Here is a 20,472-nt window from a genome sequence, read left to right as displayed (position 1 = left end):
AGCGCCGCATGAAGTGGGACACGCCTACTATTTTATCGTAACGCTGAAACATTTGAATGGACCAATCGACGCTCAGAACACCAGACGTGAGAACTATCCCCGCCTACCGTCCAGTCGTCGTCCAATCGTGAATAGGCAGCGTTCAACGCCTCAGCGGCGGCGGATTCAAACTGAAGATGAAACATGGCGGCAGAGAAAGACACCGATGTAAATAAACGAGACAGAAGGTAATAAAGATTACTTTATAACTATATTAACGCGACGCATGCGTTCTGTTTCAGAAAAAGTAACTTTTACATTCATAACGAAGCTGAATTTATGTGTCGTAGCACAAAGCGAAATGTTTGTATCTTGATTGTTGTATATTTAGGTGTGTAACGTTAAGTAAGTTACAATTACAAAGTAAGTATTTACCATGGTAACCAGCGCATTTGTGTGACGACACTTGGGTAATGGGTAACTTGATATTAGCATTAATGCCATTTAGACACCTATCAAATGCTGTGACCACTGTGTGTGCCCTATAGAGGAGAACGCAAATACCATTGTACTAACGTGACCATGACTGTACTATGGTGCTGATTCTGTGTGTTTGAAAGGGCGCATGTGATCTAAATAATACGAGTTATAAACACGACCCGTCATTGCGATTTTCCATATTACCATTTTACGGAACAAAAGCAGTTGATGGAGAGCATCTATCATTCCGATGCTTTGAAAGCTGTGCGAGTACAATGTACAAATCATTTTCTTGTATATTATCTGAGGCTGAAATGAGTTGTGAGATGTGCAGTCACGGGCTATGGAATTGAAACTTGGTTACCTACCTAACTTGGACATTTCTGACAACATGTATGTATGTTTATAATGGTGCCCGAAAGGCGCAAATAGTTCAGTTTCAATCATTCATATTTTTAGCTTTTGTTTATATTGCCATTGTTAGATACATTTTGACTAAGTTTCATTTATTTGGCTTGGGTTAATAGTTTTAGTTTGTTGACTTTAGAAATGATATTTAGGCCGATATTTAGTTTGATTCATTTAACGATTAAATGTTTTAATGTTTTAATTTACCAGAGTTGTTATTATAGTTAGTATAAATGAAAATCGAGACCATTAGTGCGTTTTCTCTGCATTTTTCCAAACAATAAAACGTTGACTGTGAAATGTAATAATTGACATGATTTATTTTTTCAATTTCTTTCCTTTTGCCTACATGTATGTATTTAAACGCCTATACTTCAGAAGTCCAAATGAGTACATCTGACTCTTTGTTATACTTTAATGTACTTTACATCACAATGTCCTTTTTAGCCATAATGTTTTATTTACATTTATGCATTGGCATTATCCAAAGTGGCTTACAGTGGATTCAAGCTATACATTTGATCAGTATGTGTGCTCCTTGGGTCTCGAACCCATGTCCTTTGTGTTGCTAACACATTGGTACATTACTTTATCAATGTTTATAACAGGTTTACAAAAGCGCTCTGATCCGATTTCAGTCTCAGACTGTAAATGTGGACCTTCATTTCCATGTCTGTTTTTACACAGGGGCACAGTATGCAACGTTGTGATCAGTCAAGACACAGAAACGGGGACGGGCAGTGATGGCGGGCCGCCCATCATCTTCAATCCCGATTTTTTTGTGGAAAAGCTGCGTCACGAGCAGCCCGAAGTCTTCACCGAGCTTGTGCTGAGCAACATCACACGCCTCATCGACCTCCCCGGTGCCGAATTCTCCCAGTTACAGGGGGATGAGGAACCAAAGACTCCAACCAGCACCGCAGCAGGAGGCTTTTTTCGCTCTTTCAACTTCCTCAAACGGAAAGGTCTGAAGGATTCTGGGAAATGTTGCTTCTTTGTATTATTTTTTCTCTAATGTTGTGTTTTTAAGCCTACGGTGGGCATTAATACTAGATTCTTTTAGTCATTTAGTCAATATGCCTGTGAGTTGTGAGGTTTTGGAGACAGCTGCTCCCACAGGGGATTTTCCTGAGGGAGGATTTAAGACCGTATTGACAAACTATCGAATAAGCTATATAACACTGGTTTATTTGAAATACAGATTTTTCAGCATAGACTTCACATTGACAAAAACATTGACTAATGTCAAAATATTGACTACATATTGACTAACACTGTTTTTGTAGTGTTTATGAATGATCTTGGTCCTATTTTTTCGTATCTGCTAATATTTGACTCCTATTCAATATTCTCGTTGTTTTCTTTGTTCAGATAAAGGTGTTGTGTTTGGAATGCCCCTAACAGAAGAAGGAATAGGCCAGATTTATCAGCTTATCATGTACCTCATCAAAAGTGAGTCTGGGATATTCATCTTCATATGTTTTCAAAGTCGCCATGTAATAACATGTAATAATGCACTATTTTCTCTAATACAGTAGAAGCTGTCGCACCTATGAAGTAAAAAAAGATTAATGAGAAATAAAATAGCACCATGGTACAGTAGCACCACTTGCGCCCTTGAAAGAGAAACACGTAAACTGGAGCGCAAATAGAAACAAAACCAATTAAAGGTCTTTAAATTTGCCTGGAAAGAGTGCAAATTGTTATAAAAAGGCACCAAAAGCAAACCTCCGTAACCTCATAGAAACTAACAAAAAACAATCCAAGTTTTTTTTTTAGTACGGTTGCTAAATTAACAAATAAACAGACATCACCTGACCTGGTTATTCTGCCACAACTTGGTAGCAATGAATTTTTTGATAGAAAATAGTAAACTCAACCTCCAAGTCTGTCCTATGAATTAGTACCAACCATCGCCCCAAAAAGAAAGGCTACAGTGTTTTTCACCTATAAAATGGGAAGATTCAGTTAAACTTATTACAACATCTAAACCTGCAACCTGCTTATTAGACCCCATACCAACTAAATTATTAAAAGAGTTACTACCCGTTGCAATTGAGCCCATTTATAACATTACCTGTCAAAAATAATAGAAAAAGAAGTGTCCACTCAGTTGTGCTCTTTCTTACAAAATAATGACATACACGAAACATTTCAGTCAGGCTTTAGACCGCATCATAGTACTGAAACCGCGCTGGTTAAAATGACAAACGACCTGCTTATAGCATCAGATAAAGGTCACATCTCACACCTAGTCCCGCCTACAATGGTTCAGATCTTATGTATCAGACGGACATCAATTTGTCCATTTAAATGGGGAATCGTCAAATCTAACGCAAGTAAATTATGGATTACCTCAGGGATCGGTTCTAGGACCCCTGCTATTCTCCATATACATGGTGCCAAAAAAAACATGGAATTAGCTTCCACTGCTATGCAGATGATACTCAGCTATATATCTCATTAAGACCAGATGATTCCTCCCAGCTATCCAAATTAGCAGAGTGCATTGAAGATATTAAACATTGGATGAACTGTAATTTCCTTCTTTTAAATTCTAAATAAACAGAAATATTACTTATCGGACCAAAGACACATAAACCGAATATTTTGGATTATAACATCCCTACCTACCTACCAGAGCTTCTATCAAACTACAACCCTTCACGCTCTCTAAGATCTCAAAACTTAGGACTTTTGATAATACCTAGAATAACTAAATCCTGCAAAGGGGTCGAGCTTTCTCATATGTAGCACCTAAACTTTGGAATAGCCTTCCTGACACTTCGGGGATCAGACACACTCGCCCAATTTAAATCTAGATTAAAGACACATCTTTTCAGCCAAACATTCACTTAATGCAAAATATCCAAATAGTTCTTAAAGAGAGAGTTCGCTCAAAAATGTAAATTCTGTTATCATTTACTCACCCTTTGGTCATTTCAAGCCTGTATGAATTTCTTTCTTCGCCAGAACACAAAGAAGATATTTAGAAAAATGTTGTTAACTGGTCCCCATTTACTTTCATTGGTTTTGTGTCCATATAATAGAAGTGAATGGGGTCCAGTGCTGTTCGGTTATCAAGTTTCTTCAAAATATCTTTTGTCTTCTGTGAAAAAAAAGGTTTGAAAAAAGGTTCATAAAGGTTTGAAATGACAAGCAAGTGAGTATATGATGAATTTTCATTTTTGGGTGAACTATCACTTTAAGGAGCACACTTATTTTGTATGTGTCTGTAGATCTGCATGTCGAGGGTCTCTTTCGGATTCCGGGGAATAGCCTGAGGCAGCAGATCCTCCGAGAGCAGCTCAATAGCGGGGCTGATATTAACTTCGCATCCGGTGACTTCCATCCCAACGACGTCGCCACCCTCCTCAAAACCTTCCTGGGAGACCTGCCCGAGCCCCTGCTCACCCATCGCCACTTACATGCCCACCTGAAAATTACAGGTCTGTCCATGTTCTCCCTTCATTTAGAAGTGTAGCACGCAAGTCCTGATAACATCACATTTTTGCTTTCATTTTGTAAACTTGTGCGTAGTAATGATGTGTTGGTTTACACTCTTATTTTATCAGTCCATGACATTGTGTTCTGTTTCCTGGCAGAACTGACGATGTTTGACGATCAGGGCAATAAGACGAGCCTGCCAGATAAGGAACGTCAGATAGAGGCGTTGCAGCTTCTGCTGATGCTGCTGCCCACAGCCAATCGCACTCTCCTGAAACTGCTGCTGGACCTGCTGTACCATACCGCCAAACAACAGGACAAAAACAAGATGTCTGCACACAACCTCGCCCTGATGTTCGCCCCACACGTCATCTGGCCCAAGAATGTATGCACTTTTTAAATCAGAGTTTTTTTGCTGAAGAACTGAAGCAGAAAATATTTTGATAGTTTTGGCCGTCATCTTAATACTACGTTTTTAAAACTTTCTTTAGATGAATGCAAGTGACCTTCAGGAGAATCTGAAGAAGCTGAACAGCGGAATGGCTTTTCTCATTAAACATTCACAGAAGATCTTTCGGGTACTTTCTATACTATAAACCTAAGTAATACATTTAGTTTTGATAAAGACCCCCTGTGGTTTGTATGTTCATGTGGTGTTTTTAAACCATGTGCAAATTGATAATTCTGAACCATTGCTGGGTATTCTCTCCATAAAACTGCAGTTTACCAAATGCGGTTTGAAACTGGCATGTTAATGCCGTCATTAACCTGTTACCAATCACATTAACTAATTTGACCCCTTTGAATCAGCCATGTGAGGCATAAATATGCAAAGATGTCGCGGGCTAAAATGATCGCTGCACTGCTGTGTCAGCTCTCAGTTTTACTTTCAGTTTCGCTTTGTTTTAGCAGTGTATGAACTACTGAGTGTGATAGAGTGGAGGTGGGGCTTATTTGCATATGCATGTATTTGCCTATACTTAATGAAGCTGAGGTGTGGAGTTTCATTCACGCTATTATAAGGCAAGAACAAATATTTTCACAGGAAAAACGTTTAAACATGGTCAAAGTTTTAAGATATATAATTATTGACCACAGGAGGACTTTAAGGGCTAAGGAAAATTAAAGTTACTGTCATAATTGCAATAGTTGTGTATATACGTTTATACAATTATAATAATTGATAGGATCTACAGGAGATTGTAGTTCATTTTATCTCATTGTCAAATGAAAGCTTTACCTGTTGTCCCTTTTCTTTGTAAAGGCACCGGCTTATCTAAGAGAACATGCCCGACTGCAGTTCGCCAACTCTAAAATCATTCACTCCAAGGTCTGTGCCATTTCGCTTTACTGTATTACATGCATTTAGTTCCAGATATTTTAAGGTGACTGTTATTTGTCGTCTGTTGTTGTACAGGATGATTTGGAGTTGTTGTCCGTCAGCGGTTCTCCGTTCACACAGGCGTGTAAGAGGAGCGGTGCAAAGTTGCCTTTAGACTCTGAGAATCACACAGAAGAGGCTTTGAGAGAGCTTTATCAACACGTCACTGATAACGTGCCAAACTCCGCTAAGAAGAAAAAGCTTATCAGACAGGTCTGTTCCTAAATATAGTTTAATACATTCACTTAAATTGATAATAATAATAATAATATACAAAATGTTTAGTTAAAATCAAAAATAATATATTTTGTATTTATTATTACCATAATTAAAAGTCTAAACAAATTTTCAATGTTTTTGTGTCATATAATTAAATTACACTTTTTGATGATTTTAGCTTGGAAAGCAGTCCACCCCAGGGACTCCAGTCAATGAGACCACGACACCTACTAGTAAAAAACACGCTCGCTCTCGATCCTTCGGGGGTCTCATCAAGGTCAGCAGTTTCTATGCGTTAATATGCAATTATATGAGATGCTTACAAAGTGCTGGACAATACGGTGTGTTGTTTAGTTTGTTACGATCATTGACATAGGCTGATGCAGCATTTTCACATGTAAAATGGTTCGCCAATATTAGCTGAAGTTCTTTACAAATTGTGGAAGGGATTGAGCTGGAATGGTCGAAATAATGTATTTTTGGACACAAAGGAAATTTTAAACAGTTCACACCAAGGACAATAATGATAAAAACAGTGGTAACTCTTTACTTAAAGCAGTTATGTTTAATTCTATATAAAGGGTTATTAAAGGATACGATGCATTATAAATCTTAATGTGCTTTGTAATATTGTTGTAAAGAATTATAACCTGATTTAAAATACATAGTGAAACAATTAATTGATAAGTGTTATTATGTATTTACTGTGGTTGCAATTATTCATGGCACTTTAAAATGCCTTATAAGATGCATTACAATGCATAATTATTAAAACTACTTTCATAATACTTTAGTAATTTAGTAAAAAGTTGTGCTTTCATTTTTACTGTTTCTTTATGAAGTTTAACATGCTGAATACGAAAATCACACCATCGACGGTATTCACAAAAAACTAAAGTTTTGACACACATTCATACATTTCGGTATTATTACTCGTTTGCAGAAATGACAAGGTACTGGCATGACACTGATCTCAAAACACCAGTTTAACATAACAGTTACTAGAAACTTACTTGATCGTTTTTATCTTTTATGACTAATACTGTCCTCACAAACCAAGTTACAGGCTTAGTCACCCATCATCGCTTCATCGCACATTCCCTGTGCTACAGAAATGTCTAGAATTTTCAGACATTGACAATTGGAAAATGTTTCTTAATATATAAAAAGATTTTGTAGGGATTTTGTTTATTTGCAATATATACAATTATAATAAATAAACATTTCCTTGAGCTAAATATACACTAAAACATTGATTCTACATGAAAATAGAAATTAGCACCAGAATTTTACAAGAACTATAAAAAAGTCGGGCGAAACAAATACTTGTTACACTGTGTGATACATAAATGCTTTAATAGTCATTATAAATCATTACAAATTTAAGAGAATGGTGGCATCCACACGTAACCATAACAATAAAGAAAAAAATCATTTCATTAGCATTTTTATTTAGTGTGATGAATGATAAAACATTGACAGAACGGCTCATTTGTAAGGCATACACATTTACAATGTGAACTGCAATGAGCAAACATTAATGTCCGGTGGTTGGACACTAATACAGTTATTGTTATAATTATCTTTAGAGTCTTGATGTGTAAAGGCCTTAACACTGAACTATAGTTGCATAAATAATGTGATCAATGTGGCTGTCTGCAAATATAGAGGAAAGTTTTGGGTGGTCAGCCGGGGGACAGGAGAGGTCGCCTTATGTCCCCGACATCCACAGCTGGACATTCTGCAGGTCCAGGGAAGGAGAACGTGAACTGTGAGCCAGTGAGCTGAGCTAAACTATTCAGGTGAGAAACCGTTTATAAACCCTGCTTAACATTTTCCAATGCAAAAAATTAATTAACTTCTTCTTTTCTAGGGCACTTTACAGTGTGCATTCTGCCTGCGTAGAAGCCGTCAATTATGACAACTGGCGCATATAGAGTCTTTATTTTTAATAATTGTATTTATTTCCTTTATCTTCTGTTTTGTTTTAACATACTAAACGTCTGGACATAACCTAAGAGATTAAAACTGTTACATCAGGTTTGCCGACCCATGATAACACAAGCTACGGAACATGTTTATATTTGCAATGTGTATTTGTGTAAATATATAGAATTGTGTAGAAATATGATCGCTTATATCTGGGCCATGTGTTAACTTGCATTAAACTTAGTTTACACTGTAATCCAACATAATAGAATAATAGACTTGATAGAATTAATCTTTTTTACAAAATCGTTGATGTTTGTTTCCATAAACATACTGGTTTTAAAGCTGTGAGAATAGAAAGCGATTTTATAAAAGTTTCTCAAAATGTGATGTGATGCCGGAACAGTTGCTTAAATGTTTTTATGGTGCTTTTGAGATCACAGGCATCTCTCTATTATTGTGTTGCTGTTCATACTCCATTGTTTTATTGGGAAATGCAGACGTGTTTCTTACTGTTTACATTTTATTTCAAGGGTTTGGGGTATCTTTCGGTGGACGTTCAGAAGGTTTTGGCATGTTGGAATTGTGATGGTATGGGATTGATTTTATATGTGAGGTCGGTGTGGTGCGAGTCGAGTCAGTTTTATTACACTGTATGTTAAACATACAGAGAATGTAATGAGAAGGATACAGTGGTCTTTGTGTTAAGTGGGCGTGTCGCATGCAGGTAAGCTGATGGTTGGACCAATAGGAATGAAAGGATGTTATGAAAGGAATGATTGATTGGCTTTGAGAGTGATGTTTCCTGTGAAGTCTTGTTCCTCGAGCAACGTGATGTTTTGTTATTGGGTACAGTGTTGTCATCCTGCCATGTCATTTCCTGTCATTGTAATATAATTACAAAATTAATATAAATGTGAAATAGCGTAGACTGGACTATTCATAAACTTTTCTCCCGATGTTCTTTTTTTACATTGTAAAGGCCAAATTCACACAAATCCAACAAACACAGACAGTCTTGTTTTGAATGAATAACAGTGCTTTGTTGAAATCATGTTTGTCGGATATGTATGAATTGGCCTTAAAAACATGAAGTGAACGTCATTTGATTTCTCTTTTATGTTTACATTTTGTTTAACAACAGTTTTGTTCCTCAAATTGTGTGAATTTTGTATGGCATGTTTTATATAAGTATTTGTGTGTACGGGTGTGTGTGATATTTGTAAACTTTTGTACAGACGGTACCATGGTTGGGGTTAAGCAGAGTTGGCATCTAATGGTAAGGCATCGGGAAATTCATTTATTCGGCCTAGTAAACCTTTAAAAAAATGTTACAAACATGTATTGTCGTATTTAAATGCATATCTGTTCTTTTTGGTTGCATTGGATAGGAGTGCAGTTTTTAAGAATAGATTGCTTATATCCTGATGCATTTCATCCGTGAAACATTTGCATGTTATCTGCTGTACCTCAATGGATACTTTTTTATTAAAACCTTTACCAGGACACCTGTGAAAGTGTGTTGTTTTGTCAAATTAACGAAGTATGAAGGTAAATAGCAGGTCACGTTGTGTCCACTAGAGGCCGCAGCAGCACAACTGGCGAGACATCGACCTCAAATGGCGTAAGTATTTCTGACAGGATTTTCGTCCGTCGAATTATGAAACAAAACCATGTTTATTTAATGAATTTTTTGTTTAACTACACTATCGTGTTTTTTGCTGTGTGTGAAACTATAACTGAGATGTTTCTCGCCTGTTGGCCAAATAAGTGTAAAATAAATAGGCCTCCAAGCAAAATAAATAACATATAAGATTAGAAAGAAAATGCGACTTTAACAATCTCGTGTATTTTTGTCATGCAGTTTATGAATTTCTTCGCTTTAGCAAATTCTGCCACGCAGAGGGAATATCTCATGAATATTAATTAGATTATACTGACGTTACTTAATATTCATTGCGTTGCACAAGCGTTTCTTACAATAGTACATGTTTGGTAGTCACCTCCATGTGTGTGTAAATATTTAAAATTTCTCAATTGTCGAATTAAGATATCATTTATATGAAAAACTCATTAAGACCACTATTCGGTTCTCTGTAATAAAGTATAAACTTAATTATAAAAAAGAAGAATGACATAAAGTAGGCTATGAATGAGTTCAACCCCACATTTCTGAACATATCCTGTAAACATTTACTGTATTTCCCAGTTACATCATGCACCTAAATCAGATGTGATATGTAATGTTATACATTATTATGTTCATACATCTTCCTCTCATTCAAACCCCCTGCCATCACGAGAGAGCCGCACCGTGGGCATCACCGCTCTGTTGACCGCAGGACTCCCATTACTGTGACTGGAAGAGAAGTGTGTGTGTGTGTCCGTTAGAAACCGTTGGAGGGTGTAATATTGACTGGGAGGAGTCCGACACTGTGATTTGTAGATGCTTTGATGGATGATTCCTATATGTGAATGAGGGAGGACGCGTGTGGGAGATTGTACTACTCCTTCTTTCAGAGCTCTTCCCAGGAGGAAAGAAATGGAGAGGGGACTGTAAAAACAGACTGTGGAAGAAGCACAGCACAAAGACAAGAGCAAAACCAGCCGGCGGAGAGGAAAACAGCCAGGGAAGATCATTACTTCCGCTCTTAATTTCTTTTGTCAGAGTGTTTTAACTTATTCTTTCTGTATAATAGTGTATGTTGGGACATTTAGTTCAGAGTCCAGCTGTTGGAGAATTGAGGTTTAAAGAAACTCTACGTCTTTGGAGATGCTGGTTAGGGCTGGTTTGTGGTTTTGGGGTGCGCTCGGTGCCCTGGTTCTCGCGGGTCAGTCGGACGCGTGCCCACCGCACTGTTCCTGTACGGGGACCACTGTGGACTGCCATGGACTTGCCTTCAAGAACGTGCCAAGAAATATACCAAAGAACACAGAGAGACTGTGAGTATCCAGTGAAAGTGTGCGGAATGACACATGTGCTGCTTTGTGCTTGTGCGCATGTGTGTGTTTCTGAATTTGTTGATGGTTTATGTAGGTATTGACTGTTTATATAATTGTGTCATGGGCCTTATTGCTTTGAAATAATAAGAAAGTTTTTTATGTGCTTGGTTTTTAAGAGTTTTATCTTTGTGGTGTTGTTGATATGTTTTGTTTACTTAAAAAAACTCTTACAGTTGGTGGTTAAAGATTTGGGCTGGTAACTGAAAGTTTGCTGGTTCGAACCCTGCAATAAACCAGCTTTAAAATGTTACAGGTACCGCATAAGCTATAGTAATGGATACCAGCAATTGCAGGAGAAAATCATTTGTAAAATTTAGTTGGTGTTCACAGCAATGAAATAATACAGTTAAAAAGTCTATAAGGCGAGACCTGTACCAAGATAATTGCAAAATTGACAACTTTCCCAATGACGGTTAATATAAACGAATCACAATAAATGATTTACATCAAATACAAAGTTACCACCAAAGCCGAGTCGCTGTCCACACTCCTTAAATTGTTTTCAAATAGTAAAGTGTTTATTTAAGTTGCGTTTTCGATCCAGAAACCTTTCAGTTACAAGACAAGATCTTTCAGCTTATACTTTTCTTTCCCTCTAAGTAAAACATTTCTTTTAATGAACTTTGTGGTTTTTAAATGTGTCCACGTAGTTCACACAGAGTCTACAGTGTTTGTGAAAAATACAACATTTTCATTCTGAAAAACATGGCACATATTTCATATTTGGCTCTTGTTTACAGTGTCTCGCTCTGCGTGTATGTAGAGGCGTGTTGGATGTGTCTCGGAGGTTCGGGTGTATCATATGTCAGTGTTCGCTGTCAAAACCATTGTTTGGCCTGTGACATGTCAAATGAAACGGATACCACCGGACAATAATGTCAATTGATTCAGAGGATGTAATTCCGGTTATTGCCCTCCTCAAATGCACTTTCGGATGTATCGGATGTGTTTTCTTCCTAAGGTCATTGCGCTGTTGACCAAAACCTCATCTATTACAAATCTTGGGACTTTTTCCATGTTCTAGGGTCTATATACTTAAAGGAACGATATTTCCAGATTACCTCAATCGGGTTTTAAGGCTAGGGTTTGTTAACTTAAACAACAGTTTTCTCAACCAATCGGATTTAAAATGATCGGGATTGGGGACGTGAAAAGCGTTCCTACAAGGCTATCTACGGTTGGGATGTTGATGACACTTGATGTTGGCGCATGGACTCATCATCCCCTTTAAGGGTCGGTTTGGTTTGTCTCTTTATCAAACCGATCTTTCGGATCCAACGACAGATGTCGATCTACAAGCCCATGCTTCATCGGACGAAACAAAGACGTTTATGTAGAGTTCAATGTGTTGAAGCTATTGTTGAACAATTAGGAGTGAAAGCAGTATTGATATCAGCAGTAGTTGTGAGATTCCCTAGGCGATGTGAAGCAAAGAGAGTCATTTATCAAGAAGACTGCACTGGCCAAATAATATCCCCCATCGTCCCCTGAGCTTTAGTCCAGCAGTGGTGAAGAATGGAGCTGTAGAGGCGCCGTTATTTGAGTTGGCCGGGGGGAGGCGGGGGGGTCGCGACCGAGGGCAAAAGGCTGCTGTGGGTTGCGGTATCTCTGTGCAACAATAGAGCTAATACTGGACCAGCGGGCTGCTGATGCGTTTTATATATCAGGCTCAATTAATTGAAGGCGCTTGTTATTAAATGAATCGATTGGCACGCATTGAAATCTCTGCTTAGTGTATCTCATGACACGAGTCCAATTTAAGCTTCCTTATTGATGCAGTTCAGAAGAGGTCGAGAGGAAGGAGGACATGACTGTACTGAAGCTTTGTATTGAAACTCTATTATAAAAGGTTTTTGGCAAACTCGTACAGGAGAGTCTCAGCATCCATTGTGGAACATTTGGGGTCTCTCTAACGCCACCAACAGTTTGAAGTTTGACAATTCACTTTTCAACCTAATAAAACTAAATGCACTTTTAGAAACACCTACAACTACATTTACAGCTATTGTGAATTTGGATCACATAATCTTGACATCTTGATGAGAAAGTTATTAATGATTTTCCTCATGAACATAATCTTGGCTGTTCATAACCGGGTTAGGATATTACAATCGCATTTGTATTTTTAAGTATGATCTGCTTTCGGCCTAGTGACGTTAGGATTAGCGGCGGGGCTAAATTCCATTTTAATTCCCATTTTTGTGCAAATTCATATGAAAACGAAACCTTGTAAAATATTTACATTTTCCCATGATTATCAAGGTCTGTTTAAACAATTATTCTAAAAATTGAAACCTGTCGCGCCATGCGTTTTTAAATTAAGTTGTAAATACATTGTATTTACGTCAATATATCTGTCACAGCCCTATTATCACGGTTGCCTGTATTCTTTCAGATTTCTTGCACATTTCACCGCAGAAAACAAATCATAAACCATTCCAAAGGTCATGTGACTTGATTTAAAACAATAAATGCGTTTGTATAAACATAGAAGCTAAACAGCTGCACATGTTTGTGTAGATTTCTGTTAAATCGAGAGAAATCATTTTCAGGTAATTTGAGTCTGAAAGCCAATATTTATATGATATAAGTGAAACCGTATATAACTTGTTTTTTTAAATGTCTCAGGCATTGTTCAGAGGGCTGGTCCAAATCTCTGGGCGGGCCACATTTGGCCCACGGGCCGTAGTTTGGGGACCCCTGGTTTAGAGCGTCTTTTCATGTCCTTTATACTTTATTCATAGTTTCATCAAAATAGTGGAATAAAAGTAAATTTGTAACTTTGGGTATATGTCAAGTCAAGTCAGCTTTATTTATATAGCGCTTTTTACAATTTTCATTGTTACAAAGCAGCTGTACAAGAAAAAATGACTATAAGTAAAACATAAAAGGTTATGGAATTCAAAACACAGGTCAAATATCAGACACACAATAAATTACTATATGCAGAGTTAATTAAATAAGACTATCAAATTCTAGCAGCCCCCCCGGCCAGGCAAAACAGTGCAAAACAGTATGCAAACGGTGGCGAGGAACCCAAAACTCCATTGGAGGAGAAAAAAAACCTCGGAGGGAAACCAGGCCTAACCAGGGGATTCCAGTTCCCCTCTGGCAAAAACTGCAGCCTCTGCACAAGCTCAACAGTGCTTGCACAACAAGGCGAAAATAAAAAAAAATTAGATTTAAATTTATCATTAATAATCTAATAGTGGCTGAAGTTTTGTAGGGACGTCACTTCCTTCGTCCAGCATTTGTCAGGTCTAGGAATGGATTGCGCCCTGCCCGCTCCGCTCTTGTAACCTTGGAACAATGAGACAAGACTGGCTGAGAGTAGAGTACTGTTCTGCACTCTTTGATGCAACAAATGCATCAGTTGTTATTGGAAGTGTCCCTGGTTCCGGTTGATCTAACTAGTGCAGCCTAGATCTTTGAAATACATATATTATGATAATCTAGTGTATGCAAGATTAAAAAGATGCGTCTTTAGTCTAGATTTAAACTGACAGAGTGTGTCCGCCTCCCGGACATTGCAGGGAAGACTGTTCCAAAGTTTAGGCGCTAGATAGGAAAAGATATATGACTAAAATACCCAAATTAACTGTTATATTTTACTGTATTTCTGTGCTTTTGGCTTCTCTGTTTATGCTTTTTTATTATTTGTTCAAAAACATTTATTTGCAACACACATTGCTTTTAAAATCCAATTTTTTTTTTCCAATTAAAGAAACAAAAATGTTTGCATTTTTGTAAAACCAATTTTAAAGATTTGAGCTCACACATCCATATTAAGACACTTCTGCGAGAAGTCCCTACAATAGGCCTTAATAATGTCTGTGGACACCTATTACCTGTAAGTGCTTTGTGAGGTGTGAAAAGCAGATAAAGAGATCAAGCCCCTTTTGTGTCCAATTTTCCAGGTTACTGGTCCCAGTGTTGACCGCAGATGCTGGACTAATTAAAGGATTAAAAGAGTCGCCCTGATTGGTCACACCTGGGCTCCTTTCCACAATAGCCTGTGTCCCAGGTGACACTATACTGTACAAGTGTACAAATGCATATTTCCACTACAAAAGAGGCGGCCGTCCAGCTCTTAACAATGGATTCAAGCCTTCTTCTTGTGATTTTCTTTTGTATCGGCCCTCAGAGCAGAACATTCAGGGTCCTGAACACAACACACATGTGATGTAGCATGTGTTTTTTGAGGAATAGATTGGTCAAAGTCATGTACCTTTGCCCAGAGGAGAATATAATGGCTGAGAGGTTGATCTTTTAAAGCCAAGGAGATGTTATGGAGTTTTTAACTTGGGCTAAGTTGTTTCTCTCAAAATGTATGTATGAATTGACTAAGAGTATTAATGCGATTAATGAAAAGAATAATAACATTTATGTGGATAGCCCAACTCGGGAGGTTGTAAGGAGAAGTGTTTGTGTTTTTATTAAAATCTTGAAAATTTGATCGCAGGCTTTGATATCTTGACATATTTGAGCACAGACATGTCTGTTTCGGTCTGTTTTTACCGTTTGCTCTCGATTTACAAACCTATTGAGACTTTAAGAACTTTGTGGTTTTTCTAGAGATGCACCGATACTAATGTTCTCCACCGATAGCGATTATTCAGAGTGATTCTGAAGATGAAATGAATATTTCTTGACTTTCTGAACGTTGTTATTTAAGGATTATTACTATTGAACATCACACTGGTTATGTTTCTTAACATTTTCTATATACAGAGCACACATTCATTGTATTGTCCTGTCCTCTTTTGATCGACAGGATATACATATAAGCCTGTCTGTTTTTAAACAATCGGGCGATATTCGATAGTGTGAAAAATGGCTTTACCAATGCCAATTCTTGGCTAATATGTGGGCGCATCTTTAATTTTCTGGTATCTAGATATACAGCTTGGCTCATTTAAAAAAAAAATGTATGTCTGCCACAGACAATACCTGAACAATCTGCCGGTTTTAAGTTGTAATTCATGTCTGCACCCCAAACGCTTATCACAGGTTCGATTCAGTCACATTTTCCCCTTCTGTAATCTTGTGATGTCTTCGCAAAAACCCTCAGGGTTCCCCAAATGACAAAGCCATTGATGTTTGTTCTGCAGCTATTGTTATGTTTTTTTCTTTCTTCTCCGTGCTTCTCAGTATGTACAGCTGTTTTGTGAATAGCAGCGACTGAGGTCTTTTACTCTGCCAGCAATTGTGTTACATTCTCTTTGGAAAGATTCAGTATGTTCTGGATAATTGCTTGTTATCTGTTTATTACAGCCATCGGTTTTACTGACTGCCACCGTCTGCATAGCAAATGCAGACCAGCCTGAGCTCACTGAAAAAACATAAATACTTACATTAAATTCAGATGAATTGGTAGAGTTTAAATGGAACAAAATGTATGATTATTCAGAAAAAGGGATATTGAAGCCACATCCGTCTGTCATTGACTTGAAAACAAATCAAGCTAAAATGTGCAAATGAGAAATGGTTGAGAATTGCCACATTTGTGTTGTACTGTCGGACAACATGTAACAAAATTGTTCTGTCTATTTTTACCATCCACTTCACATTCTTCATATTTCCGCCATCAAACATTTTTATGTCATGACATTGATGTGTACTACAATTTTAACAAATTTATGATCATTGAAGGAACACAAATATTTCCTGTGTCAAAATGACAATAAACATACGAACTCATGAAAAAAAGGGCTGTTATGCTCCAGAAATATAATTGAAAATGAGTTCATACGACACATTTTACTTCATTTGTGATTAACACTTCTTTTTTCTTTCCTTTTAAAGAGACTTGAATTTAAACAATCTCACGCATATCGGCAAGGACGACTTCAATGGTCTGAAGCACCTGAGAATTATGTGAGTTGAATGTGAATCTTATTTCCAAGTTAAACTGTGGACGGTATAAAGGCCGTAGTTTTGCAAAGGTTCAGACTATACTGTAAAACAAGGTTTTCTTCAGACAAATGATTGAGGTCATGGCTGGCTTTTTGTTTTCAGCAATCGACTTGAATCCTTTAATGCACAAAATACAAGAGTCTCAGTGGCTTTCACAACATGAGCAATAAATGGACCTCTGAGTAAAAGCTTAAGACAGGGAATTAAGAGGGTATTTACAGTCGCTGACTTCATTCTAGTTATATGATGATAAAAAGACCATTTAAAACACTTTGGAGACGGAAAGCAATCTGATCGCTGGAAGTACCTCTGGAGACACAACTCTGTAAATGCATCTGGTCCTTCGGGCCACATGGGTAAACTTTACTCCTTCTAAACAAACTACACTATATCAGTGCAATCCACACATGAGCGAGCAATCGTGGAGGAACAACCGCAAAACTCTTTTTTGCCATTGCTATCTGCGAATATAACCTAATCTGCACATATAAAGGAATAATAAATCAGACTCCGGGCTGGCGCAGATGTGTCCGATGTGGTTAAATATGCCCATCCAATGAGAGAGATAATCAGATCAGTCAAGAATGAAGCGTGGAGAGACAGATTTAATTGGATATTAAAATTAAAATAATCTGATGAAATAAAATTTATGAATTTCAAGCTAACAAAGCTTTGAAAGAAAATCAGAAGAAATGCGACGCTACAAAAAGTAAAACGCAGAAATACACAAATCTGTGTCGCTTATTGTCTTGTTTGTGTTCGGTGTTTAGGCTGCCTGAAAATAACATGCAAAAACATATAGGATGAGATAAGAAAAAAACTGTAGAGGATTTTAAGAATGGAAAGAGGGAGTGAGAGAAATACAAAAAAATGCATGCATTACAGTAATATAATTCTTATTTGGTAACTGTAATTTATTCTTGTTTTCTTGTCAAAAATCTTGATTTTACTGTTATAAGTAAATTGATAATTTCTTTTTTCCTTATTGTTTCTTACTAGGATCTGCATTGTGATATTAATCTTGTATACCTTTCAGTATTGTACATCTCTCTTGTTTTATACAGAAATCTGATGGATAATCAAATAGTTACTATAGACAGAGGAGCCTTCAGTGATCTCAAGGAATTGGATAGACTGTGAGTACAAAAAAACGTTGGCAACACTTTAGAATACAGCCCTTAATGTGCCGCATAGTTAAACAGAATTTACAGCGTAACTATTTGTAACAATAATGTACCTCTACATATCTGTAGCTAAGGGGGACAATATGCAACGTTTGGGGAATAAAGAAGTCTGGATATATTTATGTTATAAGTATTTTAAAACTAAGGGATAACTATTTTAATATAACGTGGTATGACCTGTAGTATGCTAAACAGCTATTTTAGCGTGAACATACATGTAATGTAATGTCAATATACCCGTAATTATATAATATAATATAATTAGGTACGGGGTTCTTATTTTTTTATATAGCAAACATAAGATAAGGGGAAATGATGTGTTCAGTTTTTGCGCAAGCAAAACGGCAAGAATGAAGCACGCAGACTGTCTATCAACTGTAAATTTGACTTTAGGATACATTTTTATGTGATTGATTTTAGGATTGTTGGTCACAAATAATTAGTATTTTTATTTTGATGAGTTTTAATGTGTAAAATCAATGTTGATCTTTTGAGACTATAATCAAGTATTTTGAGTTGATTGTTTATATGGCATAAAGTTGCTTCATAAATATATATTTTACCCCTTTATTCTCCAAACTTTGCATTTTGTTCCCTTTTATCTACAGACATGTAGAGGTACATTATTGTTTACATTTTTTACTCTGTAAGTCCTGTTTGATTATGCGGTACATTGCGGGCCGTAATCTAAAGCGATACCACAACATTCTTCTACTGTATAAAGCAGCTCCTGTTGTAATTGTTTGCTTATATAGTATGATTAAAATTATATAGTTGAATATTTTAAGTAATATAAAACTTTTGTCTTACTCGGGAGATTTAAGAAGATTCAATCACGTTCTCCATTTTATTTTCCTAAATTGGTTCTCCTGAATCATGAGCTAATATTGTCTTTTTGTCCCCTCAGGCGTCTGAACAGAAACCGTCTCCAGCAGATCCCTGAGCTTCTGTTTCTGAAGAATCCGGCTCTCTCCAGACTGTGAGTGATGTTTCATTATCACACACTCATCAGGAAATGATTCTTTACACAGAACCACCCATTCCCCAAAGATCTTTCCAGACATGTTAAGGCTAGCATGCCCTAAATTGTATCCATTTTTCTGACGCATTTCTTTTTACAATATACAATTAGCAACTGGTACATGCAGGACACAGATTTTACATTGAACATTACTTTTTTCTCATCAAAGTGAACAATAAGCCCTAACCCTAAAGTCAAATATTAGGTATTACTTATCTTTCCTTTAATAGGATATGTCCAAACATTTGATAATATTTTTAACACGAGTGAATTAAAACATGGCACCAATTCTGTAAAGTAATAATAAAGCAATAAGCCAGGCTTAGAACGTGGCACAACCAATCAGACTCAAGGACCAGAGCTATACATGTGTTATAAAATGAACAGTAACAATGTAAGTTGCTGTACATTTCACAGTATCCTGTAACTATTAAATCCTGTAATTTTATGACAGTAATAATAACAGTAATGTAACTTTAGTCAAAGTTTCAGGAGGCTGTTGTATTTTATAACAGCAAATATTAGACTACCGACAGACATACTGCATTAATAACGACACAAATATGACATTTTATTGTATCAAAATTTTCTTTATTTGACAATACATAATGGCATCAAAAATATTTTAATTGAATGTTTTCATTCTGTAAACATTGTTTATTTAGTCATTTTTGTAGTATTACAATTGGAAATGTAATCGACACAAATCAATAAAAATAATATAATTGCCCCGATTTAAAGGGTCATGAAACCTCGGAGCACGAGAGAAAGGGATCCAATCCCATATCTTAAAATATATTAGTCATTTCCTGTTTTATACAGTCTGTGGTCATTACACAAATCATACTTTCAAGCCACGTCGGTTTTATAGAAACCACTAAATGTAATATGAGTATTTATTATTAACAAAATGCAAGTATAACTGTTCTAGTTAAATGGAACCGTCCCCTTTTCTGTGTGTCGCAATTTCAACAACCGTCATATTTATCACTATATCATCATACAACAATTTTATAAAACTTTCTACAAAATCTTTCAAATGTTTCATTTTTAATTTTCTGGCAGCATGGGCACCAGAAATATTCCTAAAATAAAAAAGTCCTTTAAAATTACATGGTTTTCTCTGTAAATTTGCTGTGTATTTCAAAAATTATTTTTTAACTGTAAAATTACAGGACATCAAAATCAGTAAAAAGAATAACAGTAAAATTCTATACAATTAAGAAGTAACCTTTTGTAACTGACTCTCTTCTTGTATTTTTTCCTGAAAAAAATATGAACTGTGGTCTTCTTCCTGGGCCTGATGGAAAAAAAACAGTTAAAATGACTGTATTGTGATTCACAGGAGAAATATATTTACTGTAGAATTTTCTTGCCCATGATACTTTGCAGATCTACAGCAACCTGCTGTATACATGTTCTACTGTAATGATATGTATTTCACAGTTATAATGCTGTAAAAACAACAACTATTTGTTACAGTGAACAGACCAATCTTTAATGTT

At 36.5% G+C, this 20,472-nt stretch overlaps 2 protein-coding genes across 2 annotated transcripts in view; both read left to right on the top strand.

Moving 5' to 3' along the window:
• Positions 1–40: 40 nt before the first annotated feature.
• On the top strand, positions 41–9,357 carry arhgap19 (Rho GTPase activating protein 19). Its single transcript, XM_079471212.1, has 11 exons — positions 41–227; positions 1,555–1,832; positions 2,239–2,319; positions 4,107–4,316; positions 4,473–4,699; positions 4,806–4,892; positions 5,579–5,644; positions 5,732–5,908; positions 6,093–6,191; positions 7,583–7,716; positions 7,788–9,357. The coding sequence occupies exons 1-10, from the start codon at positions 184–186 to the stop codon at positions 7,700–7,702; spliced, it is 1,389 nt and encodes a 462-aa protein (XP_079327338.1). The 5' UTR covers positions 41–183; the 3' UTR covers positions 7,703–7,716; positions 7,788–9,357.
• A 1,007-nt stretch (positions 9,358–10,364) lies between these two features.
• slit1b (slit homolog 1b) overlaps positions 10,365–20,472 on the top strand; it is a 32,423-nt gene continuing 22,315 nt past the window's right edge. Inside the window, exons 1-4 of the mRNA XM_079472069.1 lie at positions 10,365–10,786; positions 16,652–16,723; positions 17,827–17,898; positions 18,854–18,925. Of these exons, the coding sequence (XP_079328195.1) occupies positions 10,617–10,786; positions 16,652–16,723; positions 17,827–17,898; positions 18,854–18,925 (386 nt within the window). The 5' untranslated portion in view covers positions 10,365–10,616. The remainder of the gene's footprint in view (positions 10,787–16,651; positions 16,724–17,826; positions 17,899–18,853; positions 18,926–20,472) is intronic.

The sequence above is a fragment of the Barbatula barbatula genome, assembly GCF_947034865.1.
Source record: "Barbatula barbatula genome assembly, chromosome: 13".
Taxonomy (NCBI): Eukaryota; Metazoa; Chordata; class Actinopteri; order Cypriniformes; family Nemacheilidae; genus Barbatula; species Barbatula barbatula.
Note: the sequence above shows the minus strand (reverse complement) of the source record. Positions and strands in the feature narration are given on the sequence as shown.